The sequence below is a fragment of the Euphorbia lathyris genome, chromosome 6 (assembly GCF_963576675.1).
Source record: "Euphorbia lathyris chromosome 6, ddEupLath1.1, whole genome shotgun sequence".
Taxonomy (NCBI): domain Eukaryota; kingdom Viridiplantae; phylum Streptophyta; class Magnoliopsida; order Malpighiales; family Euphorbiaceae; genus Euphorbia; species Euphorbia lathyris.
The window spans coordinates 6,687,817-6,703,287 of record NC_088915.1 but is presented as its reverse complement, the minus strand read 5'-3'; the positions used below and the strand labels follow the sequence as shown (position 1 = coordinate 6,703,287).

The 15,471-nt window shown below is 36.5% G+C and overlaps 2 protein-coding genes across 2 annotated transcripts; one reads left to right on the top strand and one right to left on the bottom strand.

Moving 5' to 3' along the window:
- Positions 1–1,326: 1,326 nt before the first annotated feature.
- Positions 1,327–8,096, top strand: LOC136234034 (1,4-dihydroxy-2-naphthoyl-CoA thioesterase 1). The gene is made up of 4 exons (XM_066023787.1): positions 1,327–1,636; positions 3,144–3,336; positions 3,471–3,662; positions 7,775–8,096. The coding sequence occupies exons 2-4, from the start codon at positions 3,208–3,210 to the stop codon at positions 7,925–7,927; spliced, it is 474 nt and encodes a 157-aa protein (XP_065879859.1). The 5' UTR covers positions 1,327–1,636; positions 3,144–3,207; the 3' UTR covers positions 7,928–8,096.
- Positions 8,097–9,387: 1,291 nt separating this feature from the next.
- Positions 9,388–15,471, bottom strand: LOC136233096 (villin-4-like). The gene is made up of 9 exons (XM_066022659.1): positions 15,319–15,471; positions 13,408–13,541; positions 13,189–13,288; positions 12,128–12,196; positions 11,809–12,045; positions 11,241–11,418; positions 10,755–10,887; positions 10,490–10,652; positions 9,388–9,822 (listed from the first exon to the last, which is right to left on the bottom strand). Exons 2-9 carry the CDS (start codon positions 13,461–13,463, stop codon positions 9,691–9,693), a joined length of 1,068 nt encoding a protein of 355 aa, XP_065878731.1. The 5' UTR covers positions 13,464–13,541; positions 15,319–15,471; the 3' UTR covers positions 9,388–9,690.

Here is a 15,471-nt window from a genome sequence, read left to right as displayed (position 1 = left end):
TTTAAATTGTATGAAATCTGCACAATTTCTCCAAACCATAATCTATTTCTCGTCTTCCTCTCTTCATCTCTTGATTCTGCAACTTCCTAATCATAGAAAACGAAGCCATTGTTATTCATCTTCCATTTCCTGCTCGTTCGAAGAAATGGTGATTCTACGTTATTTTCATCGTTTTTTCCAGTTTATCATATTGGGTTCGTTGAAAAATGTAAGTATATACTGTTTTTTCTGCATTTTCCTGGACCAATCCACTTAGCATATGCGGTTTTCGCGAAGTCTTTGGGAAGAAATTTATCGATTTAACTTCGCGAAACGATGATTGCGCGAAGTTTGCGAGGTAATTCGATAAATTTCTCTCGCAGACTCCGCGAAATCATCGTTTCGTGAAGTCAGAGCGTCACATTCCTCCTCGCAGACGTCGCGAAATCATTGTTTCGCTAAGTAAAATCACTCTCTTCCTTGCACATTTATGTTCGCATACTTAGCGAATCATCGTTTCGCGAAGCCAAATATTCATTTTTCCTGACTAACACGATTAAATTTTTCTGAAGGTGGTTGAATACATAATATTCATTCCTAGAAGCCGGCGTGTTAGGGTGCCATGAGAGACATCCATTAAAAAACGCCTGGACTTCCAACCATCGGTCGTGAATAAGAGCTTACACCGTGGGACACATCCATCTCTGTGGTGAATAGTAACCTATGTATCGTGAGACATCTATCCATCGGTGGTGAATAAGAGTCTATGTATAATGAACTGATTTATTAGGAGTTTATCGTGACAATCTTGTTCTGTACCGTGAGAAACATCCATCCATCGGTATTGAATAGGAGCCTATATATAATGAAGTGATTTGTTAGGAGTTTATTGTGGCAATCTTGTTTTAAATTTTGATAATGTTATGATTTTAATATTAGAATCCGTTGTTGTTTGACATTTTTTGTTATATACCACTTTGCGAATTAGCTTCAAAATGCATCCAGGCTTCGCATATGCTAATTAAATTCATCAACTAGACCAAACATTAGTTTCGCAAGCTTCGCATATGCTAATTAAATTCATCAAGTAAACCCAAACATTAGCTTCGCAGGCTTCGCATAATATCGAATCTGCGAAATCAGACGGGAGGGAGACAGACGCGCGTAAATATTGAGGGTATTATGGGAAAGTCATACAAAATCAGTATAAATATGTAGTAGGTTGAGTAAATGGGTTAAATATGTAAATGAGATTTCCATTTGTGTAATTTTCCCTTTATTTTTCTTGCAAAGAAAGAGAACAAAACTAAAAAAAGGAAAAAGGAAACAAACCTCACCTAACCTGCATTAATGGGCTTTATTCAGCTACCACCATACCGAAACGCAGAGAAGGATAAGATCGTCGTCTGTGAGAGAACAGACACACTCAGGGACGGAACTGATCACCTCAATTTCCAATTCAGCGCAGCATTTTCCGGTAGAAAATTAAGGTTTTGGAGATAACATTTTGACCATTTTCCGGTCAATCTAGCCATTGACCGCGATTACGGAGAACAGAAATAGGCTCGGGTTTAGCGTGAACAGACTTTGACGAACCTGCCAGCGGTCAAACCGAGCCCCATATCAGCCTCACTCGCTTCATTCGTGTCGCAAGAAGGTTAGAACCTCGTAGGAACCATTTTTTGTATTCTTATACAGTCATCGAGTTCACATTTTTGATATTATGCGAATTTCTGTTCAATTGATTTAGCTGTGCCTTTTGAATGCTTCAAATGTATTTGTGGTTGTTGATTGATTTTCTTACTAATTATTTCTTTGCAATAGATTTCCTGGGGGGATTGGGAATTGCATTTTGGGAATGTTGGTTCAATTTTTGAATAAATGTGCATCAGATTACCTTTTTTTTTTCCATTCATGTATATGTATTTTAATATTAAATAACATGAATCTCTTATCTGTGGTTCATGTAAAACTATTATTGATAGAAATGGGATTATGTTTAGAAACGATGTATTGAGTGTATGTATATGGGGAAATTTGTTTGAAGCCCTGCATTAGGGAGTATGAATGTATGCAGAAGTGCTTATTTTTTGTGCCTATTTGTGCAGCAGTTTGTTGTTTTCACAATCGTCGTTCGTGAAAGGTTATGTTATTTCTTTTACTAAATTGTATGATTTAGTATTGTGTAGCTTTGTCTTGGTAGCTTTATCTTGGGGTAAAAGGTCCCGACAATCATTGTGTTTCATGAAGGTCATTGAACGTCATTTTCTTTGAATAAAATCACGGAACTTCACATTTGATTTCAACAAAGTCATCCCTACCAATTTGTGCGCAAAAACTCATCAGAATGTGACACAATAGACAGCAAACTATATGTCAACCATGCCCCCACAACAAACATATTTGACTTTTACGGCACACGTGGAAGACATGTGGTGGCCACGTGTGTGCCATTAGCACATCCTAAACCACACAAAAGTTTAAAAAAATCACATCATTGTTCAGCTTGGCTCTTAGATGGCATATAGTCACGCCAACATTCCACTGGTTTTTTTGTATACCAATTGGCGGGAATGACTTTATTGAAATTGAATGTGAAGTTCAATGGTTTTATTGAAAGAAAATGAAGTGTAGTAGCCTTTATGAAACGGACCCCAAACTTCAGGGACCGCATTACAATTTATCCCTTTATCTTGGGTTATATGTTAGAGTTGAATAGTGATAATTAGGAACAATTATATGATTTTAATTCTCTAGTTTCAAAGGATTCTTAGAAAATTTAAGATCCATTTATCTAATCCTAAGTTTAAACTAGATAAAATTTACAAAATAAATCTAATATTAATTTTTAGTGGAACTTCATTGCAATATGCAGAAGGAAGCCCCTATTATATCCTTAAACTTTGCATTTTGTTTCTATTGAGCTCCTAATGTTCTATTACATTTTTTCAGTTCACATTGAGCTAGACCAATTGTTAATATCATATATTAATATTATTAGTAGCAAGGTAGACTACACCATTAAAGGTATATAAAATAGTATTTGGTCGTATCGTATCTTATTATTTGAACATCGATTTAGAATTCGTTACTGATATAATCACAAGGTTTGTAGGCCTAAGGTGTGATTACTAGTTGGTCTTATGTTTGCCTATTTTACAAAGGTGAGGCGTGAAGAAACAACAGTCTGATCTAGTAGCAAGGAGCTAATTTTTGGAGCTACTAATCATGGATCAATCATCATCATCCAAGACGGGAAGTCTCGACTTTTTGCTGAATGTGATTGGCTTTGAAATTGACGAATTGTCCCCCCATAAGGTCACTGGCAGCCTTCGTGTTTCTGAGAAGTCCGTTCAGGTCTTTCTCTTCCCGTTTTCTTTTCTTAATTTTTACTCCTTGCCATTAAGGAATCTCATTCTTTAGCAAGTACTTAACCCCCTAATATCAACCGTGTTATCACTAATAATGAATTGATAAATGAATGAGATCAGCCATTTAAAGTGTTGCACGGTGGAGTATCTGCTCTGATAGCAGAGTCACTGGCTAGTATGGGTGCCCACATTGCATCAGGATTTCAAAGAATAGCTGGGATTCACCTTAGCATCAGTCACCTGAAGCGTGCTGAGCTCGGTGACCTTCTCTTTGTTGAGGCCTCTCCTCTCAGTCTTGGCAAAACCATTCAGGTAACTTGGACTTCGTTTATTTATTTGTTTTTTACTGTCATTAGTATTTTCTGAGGACCGCAACTTGCTATAATTCATCTATAATTCTATATGCAATTGATCTTTCATGAATTCTTCATATCTTGTTGTGAATGCTAGACTCTTAAGGGCATTTTATGCGCACCATTCAACATTTTCGATGCTTTTGTCTCTTGAAAGTGAATTGTGAAACTAATAATTCAAGAACTGTAACATCATCGAATTAGAAATTTAATTAGCTCCTTCGTTGGTCTTTTGCATTTCAACTCAACCAAAAAGACATCCATAAAGAAGACCAGCAAGCCAGCAACGTAGAGACAATATATGTTTAGGGTACTAAGTTTAACGTAGAGACATAAAGAAGACCAGCAAGCCAGCACTCCTTACATTTAATGCATAGTTTTTGCCATTATACAGCCTCCTTCTGTGCACCATTAACATGTCCTGCTTTGAAGCCTTACCAAATAAGAACATGTCAGTTAAGATCCAGTACATTCGATAAAAGGTAGTAGAAACATCTAGCTAACTAATAGATGTGATAATTGTAATAACATGTCATATCTTGTTGGATGCTGAATTAAATATTTCTTAATAGGAATGAATTTTTTTTAATGAAAAATGATCCGTCAATTCAGAAAACATTGCTCCATGATTCTTCAATTTAGGTTGTAAATCGCACCTATGCACGTATTCCTTTATCTTGGTTTCAGTTCAAGCTAAAGAACCATCATCACCTCCATGGCTTAAGGATTTGTCAAAATTTTCTCAGTTTCTACCTCACCAACTTGTTGCACCAATGAATTTCAAACTTGTCTATAATTGCTTAGTTATAATGTTAGGATATTTATTTGAAATAAAATAACATGTTAAAAGAGGCTAAAAGGGAAGTAAAGAAGGTCATACGAGATGTTAGAGCAAAGGTGAATCGGGATCTGTATACCAGATTGGATACGAAAGAAGGGGAAAGAGACATATATAGAATTGCTCGGATGAGAGATAGGAAGACGCGAGATCTCGGAAAAGTTAAATGTGTGAAGGATGTGGACCAGAAAGTCCTAGTTGGAGATAAGGATATCAAGGAACGATGGAGGTCCTATTTTGATGACTTATCTAATGGAGATCGCAAACAAGATGTTGGAGATATAAGTATCCATCACGAGATGATAAATCATGAATGCCTGCGGAGAATTCAAAAGGGTGAAGTCAAAATGACATTAAGTAAGATGAAGTTGAAGAAAGCAGTAGGACCTGATGGCATCCCTATTGAGATTTGGGGATGTTTGGGAGAAAGAGGAATCGAATGGTTGACGACGTTCTTCAACAAAATTTGGAGAAACAATAAGATGCCATCAGAATGGAGGAAAAGTATCTTAATCCCTTTGTATAAGAACAAAGGCGATGTCCAAGATTGTGCCAACTATCGGGGAATCAAATTAATGAGTCACACTATGAAACTTTGGGAGCGAGTGATCGAACAAAGGCTAAGGAGGACGGTGAAGATCTCGGAAAACCAGTTTGGCTTTATGCCAGGAAGATCAACTATGGAAGCCGTCCATCTAATGAGACAATTAATGGAGCACTATCGAAATAAGAAGAAAGGCTTGCATATGGTTTTCATTGACTTGGAGAAAGCATATGATAAGGTACCAAGGGAAGTACTTTGGTGGGCCTTGATAAGGAAAGACATTTCGCGGAAATATATTGACATCATAAAGGACATGTATGAGGGAGCATGCACGAGTGTACGTACTAGTGTTGGGAAGACTGAAGAGTTTCCTATTACGATTGGAGTGCATCAAGGTTCCGCACTAAGCCCATTTCTTTTTGCCATCGTTATGGATGAACTAACAAGTTCACTTCAAGATGGTATACCATGGTGCATGCTGTTTGCAGAGGATATTGTGTTGGTTGATGAGACGAAAGAAGGAGTGGAGAGGAAGTTGGAACTATGGAGACAAACTCTAGAATCTAGAGGCTTTAAGTTGAGCCGAAGTAAGACAGAATATTTGGAGTGTAAGTTTAGCGGCCATAGGAGTAGGGAGGCAGGGACAATCACCCTAGATGGGAGAGTTGTTCAGGCCTCGGATTGCTTCCGGTATTTAGGATCTATTATCCAAACGGATGGAGAAGTAGATGGAGATGTTGCTCATAGGATTAAAGCTGGTTGGTCGAAGTGGAAGAGTGCTACGGGTTTCCTTTGTGACCCTGGCATGCCTAATAGATTGAAGGGGAAATTCTACCGGACGGCAATTAGACCAGCATTGTTATATGGTACGGAGTGTTGGGCAGTGAAACACTGCCACATCCATAAGATGTCGGTGGCGGAGATGCGTATGTTGAGATGGATGTGTGGTCATACGAGAAAGGATCGGGTGAGTAATGAAATAATTAGGACAAAAGTAGGGGTCACATCTATTGAGAATAAAATGAGAGAAAACCGACTAAGGTGGTTTGGCCATGTGAGACGTAGAGCACTTGATGCGCCGGTTGGGAGAACCGAAGAGTGGCAAAGGGATGTAGTGGTAAGGGGTAGGGGAAGACCTAAGCAAACTTGGAGGAGGGTGATCGAGAGTGATATGAGTTTACTGGGAATTGAGGAAAATATGGTAGTGGATAGGACGGAATGGAGGGAGCGAATTTGTGTCGCTGACACGACTTGATTTCACGGTTTTATATGATGGTTCATGTTAGCCGACCCCGAATCATTTCGGGACTAAGGCTTTGTTGTTATTTATTTATTTATTTAAAATAACATGTTAAAGAAGATTCAAAAGAAGAAGATGTCTATAATACAACGACGTTATCAATCTGATAGAGAACGAGATAATGAAATAAGGTATAATATGGGTATTGACACGTCGTTTGGGGTGCTATAGTTAGTATCTACAGTATACGGAAAAGGAAACGGATATGGAAACTGAAAATATAGGAAATGAAAACGTGAAAATAACAAAATTATATGGATATATCTATAAAATTTTAAAGGGATATGGTGCAAAAATACCATAACATTTATAGCCAGTATCAATTTTACCATTAACGTTGGCAACAGAGAGCAATTTTACCCGTAACTTTGACAAATTGAGTCAATTTGAGAAATAATTCACCAAACTGTCTTCTATATGTGTGTTTTATAATAATGTCCGAAATTGACCCAACTTACCAACCTTAGGGGTAAAATTGCTCTTGGCCGCCAACGTTAGCGGTAAAATTGCATCATTTTAAACGTTAGGGGTAAATTGCTCCTGGTTGTAAATATTAGGGTATTTTTGCACCTTATTCCATTTTTAAAATTACAAGATTATATGTCTTACTTTCTAATGTATACGTTATACCAATCACATAATAGATAGATTTTTTTTCCCCATCTTGAAAGCTTATAGAAAATCTAGAAAAATATTAGGGATTTACTGAACATGTGATTAACGTTGATCCACTTCTGAAAGCACATTACACCTAAGAAACGAGTTTCCAATTTTTTTAAATTACAGAAACGTGGCTAGAAATGTTTATCTTCCTGCAAGGTTGTTGGCGCAATGGTAAATGTTGTTGTCGTGTAACCAAGAGGTCATGGGTTCGAGTCTTACGAGCGGCCTCTTGCCAATAAAAAAAATTGGCAGGGGAAGGCTTGCCCCCAATACACCCTTGTGGTGGAACCCCTCCCCGGACCCTCGCTTAGCGGGGACGCGTAGTGCACCGGGCCGCCCTACAGAAACGTGGCTAGAAATGTTTTCTACAAGTTTTAGAGAGTTTCGGTTTTGGAAACATGAAATGCTTTAAAGTCTTATGTTCCTGCAGGGTTGAGTTTAAGCTCACAATTTCAGTTTATCTTTCTTGTATGCTTTCATTTCCAGTTTAATACCATAGTTCTGCATTCAAATGGTCTAAATCCCTAAATCTGCTTGGCTGTTTCAATCTATTTCTCTATATATGTTTCCTGTTTCTATCAATTCAATCACAAAACTCGGCAAGCTATTTTCCGGCGGGACATTATCGTGTTGTCCGAAATTGCTGCACTATGACACTGCACATTTTTAAGGATGTTTGGTACAAGGTTTTACTCATCATTGAGTTTGGAATGGCACTCTAAACAGGTATGGGAGGTGCAGTTCTGGAAGATCAATCAACCTAATACAGAAAGCAAATCCTTGGTGGCGTCATCCCGGGTTACACTTAAATGCAATATGCCTGTGCCGGAACATGCGAAAGATGCTGCAAACAACCTCAAAAAGTATGCAAAACTATGAACTTCTGCTGCACTGTTATTTATTACTTGTAAATCAAACTGATCAATCAACTGAATAATCACATTGTTTGCTATTAGAAGATACTGATCTAGAAAAACTATGAATTGCTCTGTATATGACTCGTAAAATGAATTGACAACATAAATAATATTATTACCAGTAAAAGATACACTCGTGTGTGTGTTTGTATAAGTCGATCGTTATTCTTGTTCTTCAGTATCGTGATGATGCTTACCGAAAGGAGATTTTGTTGCTTTTTTTTTACCGTTTTACTCCATACTGTAGATATAAAGTGTTCGGTTAGAAACAGTTTTTAATAGCTATTTGGAATGAAATCAATTAAATATTTACCAACAACGAACAACAGTTTACAACAATATGATTGATAGCTATTTTTTACTGTTTTACTTTATAGGTATATATAAAGTGTTCGGTTAGAAACGGTTGTTGATAGCTATTTTGGAATAAAATCAATTAGTATTTACCAACAACGAACAGCTTACAACAACAACTGAACTAAACTGATCCTCAGACAATGTGATTGAATCTATAGTATCATTATCTGTCGGATTATCTCAAATGCTAGAGGTTATAAGTGGTCTCTTTTGACACGACAACACAATTTTACATAAACAATTGTTTGACAAATGACCCATTCCCACAATATTATCATTTTTGTTGCATTTGTATCATATATAATAATGTGAAATATATAGATCGCATAACACGATAATCCATTTTGACACTTTTATTGTGCAATTGGTACTCAGACGTGTTATAGATTCTCAGAATCTGCCTAGAGTTAAGGCCGTGGGGCAGCACGTCTTAAGGGTGTCTGGATTTCAATAGATCTCTTTGGTTCTGCTGGCGCCTCTTAAGGGTGTCGCCGGTGAATTGGAAGTCAATAGATCTCTTAAAGGGACAAATTCAAGGGGTTCTAGTAGGGGTTTGAACATTCGCTGATTGTCAGAAAATGCTGAAAATTCCATAAAAAATGTGTACGAAATTTTTATTTTTTTATGCAAAAACAACCTAAAAAAATATCAATTTAACACTCATAAATTATCAGAAACCACCTAAAACACTCCTGTGAATGAATCCTACTTGAATGCATTTTATCGATGCAATGACTTCATATATTTAAGAATATATGATTCCTCTTCTGCACACTGAATATTCTTGGGATTTTTATCGTTTCCCGTTTATCGTCCCCGTTTCAAGTCCGTTTCCGTTTCTATTACCGTTTTCTAGCTAATTTTATTTTAGAAATAATGTTTTCCGGTATGCGTTTCCTTCTACATTTCATTTCCCGTTTCCGTGCAACATAGATCATTTGTTAGAAAAAGTTAAATAACCTTTTATTTAAAAAAAAAAAAGTAGTCATAAACATATCTAAGGCTATGTTTGTTATATTAATTAACAATAATTAAGTAAATACAACACAAATAAAAAAATTTAAATTAACACAATCAACTGTAATATTCATATATAATCAATGTTCATTACAAAACATTAACATAAAAATATTTATAATTATTTATTATAATACAACCAAATTTAGATAACAAGTACCTTAAACCCGAACCCGTAACAGGTAGTAAAATTACTACACAAACTCATTTACTACTACCGAATTATTGATAGACGAATTCGTTGCACAAAACCGAATAAACCCGAATTCGTTGTCATCCCTATACATATTATATTAAGGAGTAGGCATATTATTCATATGAAGCACGACTTCATCTTCATCTCAGTATTCTCTAATCATCCTCGTCCTCGTCTACATCTGTTTGTGGCCATGAATCGAACTTAGACCGGAACATCACCGTCTCGAATCCCTCGGTTACACGAACTATGTGTGAGTTTGGCCTTTCGCCTTTCCGGACCAACTCCTGATAAGTGTCATCAACAAGCACCATATAATTGAGAATTTACGTGAAATATGTCTCAACGGTAAACACCGTTGTCGTGTGAGGGGTTCGAGTCTTAAAAGCGGCCTCTTGCAAAAAATTGGCAGGGGAAGGCTTGCCCCCAATACACCCTTGTGGTAGGACCCCTCCCCGGACTCTCGCTTAGCGGGGATGCGTAGTGCACCGGACCTCCCTTTATGTCTCAACAAAACAGTTTCACTTTGCTTTTTTCGTTTGGGTAAATAATTTATTAGTCTCTATATTTTTAACTAACACACTGTTTAGTCATTGTATTTTAATAATACATTGTTTAATCCTTAATTTTTGTTCTATTCAACAGTTTAGTCCTTGTAAAGGGACTAAAATGTTTAAATTCAAATATTTGGAGGACTAAACTATTGAATAGAACACAAGTTAAGGACTAAACAGTGTATTATTAAAATACGAGGACTAAATAGTGTGTTGTAAAATGTAGGGACTAATAAACTATTTACCTTTTTTTTTTGTTTCACACAGATTATGAATACGTGAATACTATTATTCGAACCCGTTTGGCATGATTATCATTTTCATGTCATTTATATTATATATAATCACGTGGAATATATAGATCATATAATTCGATTATAACACACCGAAAAATGCATACCTCAGCAGCTACACTTGAACTCTTCCTCTCATCAAGTGAAGTGTTTTTTCCTATCCATACAAACAGTTCAACTCCACAATCCAGAATGTAGCATTTATCTGTGTCTAGTAATTCCTTTGTCAGCGAATCTGACTCGACAGGTTTCGCCTGCCCCTTCTCGACGCTAAATTCAAATGCAGAGTACAGAATCATTTGCACTACCAAAAATGATCTCGAAAAAGCGAGTTAAACTGTTAAAGAACGAAAAACATAGACAATTCATTACCAAAACAGCTTAATGGAACCAGAAAGAGTGATATTGTCGTCATCAGTGGTTGTTTTTGTGGAAATTGGAGCAAAACCACCAAAGAAACCCCAGAATTCTCCAGTTTCGTCGCCATCCGCCGATTCTCTGTCCTCTGCAGAGTGATAAATAATTACGTTTATGAAAGAAATCGATATACCGGACTACTTCTAAGGCTTTCCAAAACATTATGTAGCCGATTACCGGGGGCAGATTTACAACCTGGCTTAGAGAAAATATAAAGACATGTTACGACGGAAAATTCCATAGCTAAATGTAAAATTTCTGTCCGTAGTCACAGTGTATTCAGAGTTTGAAACGATTTTGAACGGCTGTTGTTGTTGCTTAATCCTAAAAAATTGTAATTTTTAACACATTTTCGTAAATTGACCCCCGAGTGTTTTGTTCTAGCTCCGCTACTGCATATTACAATATAATCTTTGATTTCTCAATTAAATTTCTACTTACCAACGACAGCTACATCGCATTTCCCGTCATGATAAGTGTCCTTGATATACTGGACTACTTCGAAAGCTTTTCCTCTCTCTTGAATAGAAGAACTCGAACCATTGAATTGGAAAATTTTCGACTTGGTATCGAGAATGAAAATATCACCGTGATTAAGTGAAGATATGGCGAAAGGAACCTGTTCAGAGGAACAGAAAACAAAAATGTCTTCATATACATGGATAGAAAATTTTCACACTTTCGTGTACATCCTTCAATTTTGCACGCAAAACTGTACAATCTTTTGATGACCTCTCACTGAAGTGTACAACCGGTAATTGTGACTGGTCAACGCGAAGTCAACGCGTCACGTTAGCAATCTTGACTTTTATGGAGGTCAAATTGCTGATGTGGCATGTTTTGTGTGCAAAATTGAAGGTCGTAATTACCGGCTATACACTTTAGTGGGAGGTCACCAAAAAATTGTACATTTTTGTGTGCAAAATTGAAGATCGCACACCAAAGTGTGAAAAATGACAAAGGTTGTACACTACATATGTAATTTACCTGCTAAAATCATAAGACTCACCTCTTTGACTTGGACGACACGTTTTCCTTTGCAGATGAACAATCGTGTCTGGTGTTCTTCAGACTCGACATGTTTAAATCCAGATGCAACCCCACCGGGTTGAGGTATGATACACGGTTTGAAATATGATAGAAAGTTTTCAGTTTCATTGCCCTGAACCTCGCGATACTGCACAGCACGATCGCCAAGGGCAGCATCGAGTTCAACTGTTTTAATTGCAGCTGCACCTGCCTCGTCCTATAACAAGATCGAGTTTTAGTCACACAAGGACCGAAGCAAATAGGCGAATATCGGAATATATATGAAACGCAGAACTCACTTGAGAAGTATCTTTACCGAGCCAAAAATGAATATCATGACGAAATGCACCACTTTTTAAGGCAGTTGTCTGCAAAAGGAAAAGTAGCATTCTCTCAGTATAATTCGATGTAATAAAAACGCGGATTTCTACGAGTCGCACAATAACCACAATGAACTTTGATCCGGAAGTGAAATCTAAAGACTTCACTTGTAAAAGAAAAGTTTATCCTATATTGATATATAACAGATCATATATCTTTACCACGCCTAATAGATGCTGTGCAAACGTAAAAGAAGAGCGCAACTCCTACGTAAGGCTATCAAACACGCTTGGCACGACCTATATGACAAGATTATCCTTTTTTTTTGGCATTTATATCATATATAATCATGTAAAATATATAGATTACATAACACGATAGCTCATTTTGATACCTCTTTTTATACCACTAGGTATTGGCCGTTCATATGAGGCCTCGCTTTGAATTGCAAAATGTTTTCGGAGAGTGCTTTCTACTTGCGTAACAAAGTCCATATCACCAATTATAGATGATAAATGAGCACATCATTTCTCAGAAAACAGATCAGAATTTTACATTTCCAGTTCGGTTTCACACATGTTGTTGTGTTTGTAAGGCTATCAAACACGACAACACCATTTTACAGAAGTAACTTACTTGGCATGATTATCATTTTTGCTGAATTTATATCATATAACACGATTATTATGACACGATAGCTCATTTTGATACCTCTATTTATACCACTAGGTTCTTTTTGGCCGTTCGTATGAGGCCTCGCTTTGAATTGCAAGAAATGTTTTCGGGGAGTGCTTTTTACTTGCATTAAGAAGCACGTAACGCCAATTATAGATGATAAACGAACAACCATTTCTCAGAAAACAGATCAGAATTTTACATTTCCAGTTCGGTTTCACTCATACGCTGACAGGGAAAGCTCAGAATGACCAAAAGACCAACGGTTAAGCTAGTGAAATGAAGCCTAAGTTTTTTTGGAGTCAAGTATAGCATAGCATATAAGCATTGACAACAACATATGTACAAGTAACACACCACCAACCTTCAAAACGATGTAGGAGTCACCGGTGAAGAATTTCCCGTAAGATGACTTTGGTATCGGAACAGGCTTAAAGTCTTCGATCCTCCATATTTCAAGTCCGCTATAATCTGGTTAAGGACATTAATTCGTGAGGAGATCGATTAAATAGTACATGTTTCGAATCTCTTACGAAACAAGAATATAATAACACATAGATGCTACATATTTCATCAAGGATACGCTTTTTTTCCAGCTCCCTGGAAAGCTGGATCCAAATCTCCCGCTGAAACAGACATAGTTTCTGCAATTACGTGATCTGCTGCAACGTTGGCTTGAATAGGAAACAAGAATACTCAATTTAGAAACAATATGACCTGAAATAGGAAAGGTATCCATTAAAACAAGGAACTGGAAACTAAGATATATATTTATAAACTTGTATAGGAAGAACAAAGCATATAGTTTTCCGCTATGTTGCACTAAAACTGATACCGGGAAACGTTATTTCTAAAAAAATATAGCTAGGAACGGTAATGGAAACAGAAACGGATATGAAACACGGAGATAATATAATGCTTAGGAACTTCTGGTTTATGATGAGTAAAAGACATGAACCAAACAAAAGGTAAATAGACAAACCATCCAATATGTATGCTCGGTGCACGAATCATACAATACACCTCAAACTAGAGAAGTCAATTTCTAACACGACAACACGATTTAAAAAGACAATCCGTGTGACACGATATAGTATTGCATCTTCATCATTTTTGAGAAGTATCTGAAACTCCGAATTTCGAATGTGTCTCATCGGATCATCAGTAAATGAGTTATCGCAACACATCTTACAGAAAATATCCAAATTCCAGAACTGATGCATCCAAGTACTGCAGTGTTTCACAGTGGCAATTGTGTGCACGACTCGAAAACACGATACGAACCCGACATGAATTTAGTAGGTTAGTGGTTTATTGATGTAATGGGTCAATTTTGGGTTTGACATGTAAATTTTTGGATTGATTGAGATGCTAACTAAAAAATGAGACGAATATTTGAAATTATTCTTATATCCTCTTATGCTTTTAGATGTCACCTTAATTAAAATAATAAAATTACAATTATCATAGATGAACATGATTCAAACCTCCCATATTTTTACATGTCATCCTTAGATAGTAAAATTGGTCGTGTAAACATATTAAAGGAACCCAGTATAATATAAGCCGATTAGAAATTTGTTAATTACATTTTAGGTCAAACATTTAGACGGTCTAACTCAGATCAAACATCAACTAAACCTAGAACAGTAGAATGCTATTGTTTTGAACTTCACGCAATCGGAATAGGGATAAGGTGAAAAATACTCCCGAGCAATTTTGCCTCAGGTTGGACCAATTTTAACCCTATCCTTTGAAAGTTAAACGAATTTTTAGGGTCCGTTTGTTTCAGCTGCTCATGTTTGTTGTTGCTGTTATGGATATGCAGCAGATATTAGTTGATTTTTATCTAAAAATCATATGTTTCGAATTTTTACTAAACGCTTTTTGTCTCCTGTTTAGATTTGAAATGCAAAAAGCAATTCCGAAAAATGGAAACAAACGGGCACTTGGTCATTATCAGGGCCCATTTGTTTTACGACTGGATACTGTTAGAAAAAACTGCTTTTCCAAAACAACATGATTCTCTGTAAAAGGCTATTTTAGGCGTACAATGCAAACAAGAGATCACTAGACACATCTAAAACTCTCTCTTTGAGCTACCAAAGACCCCCTTGTATGGATAAGGAGATTCATGACAAACTTAGATTGCTCCATTAACATCATAAATATTACAATTATACCCCTAAAGTTTAGAGCAATCGAGTAGACATAACGAGATTCATGACAATTGAAGGAACATATAATCTGAGCTTGATCCTAGCTATATTTTTTCCATATCCATTTCCATTTTTCGTGTACGTTTCGTTTCCGTGCAACATAAGATCACAAGTAATTACTGTAAGAGCTTATTAAGAACCAGATCAAACAAAACAAAACAAGAAAGAAGGAACAGAACAGAACAGAACTTATTCTACTACTTTCAAAACCAGATACCAAAAACACTAAAATTGGATCAAAAGCTATGAAATTCAAAATCTATAAACTAAAATACCTGGTGTGTGATGAAAAAACTCGGAAGCGGAAGCAGCTCAGATCCGATCTTATGACATAAGATTTGGAAAATGTAGCATTAGTAGAGAGAAAAAGCAAAAGTGAGTGGGACACCGAAAAAGAAAAATAAATGAGTGAATTTAATTAGGAAGTT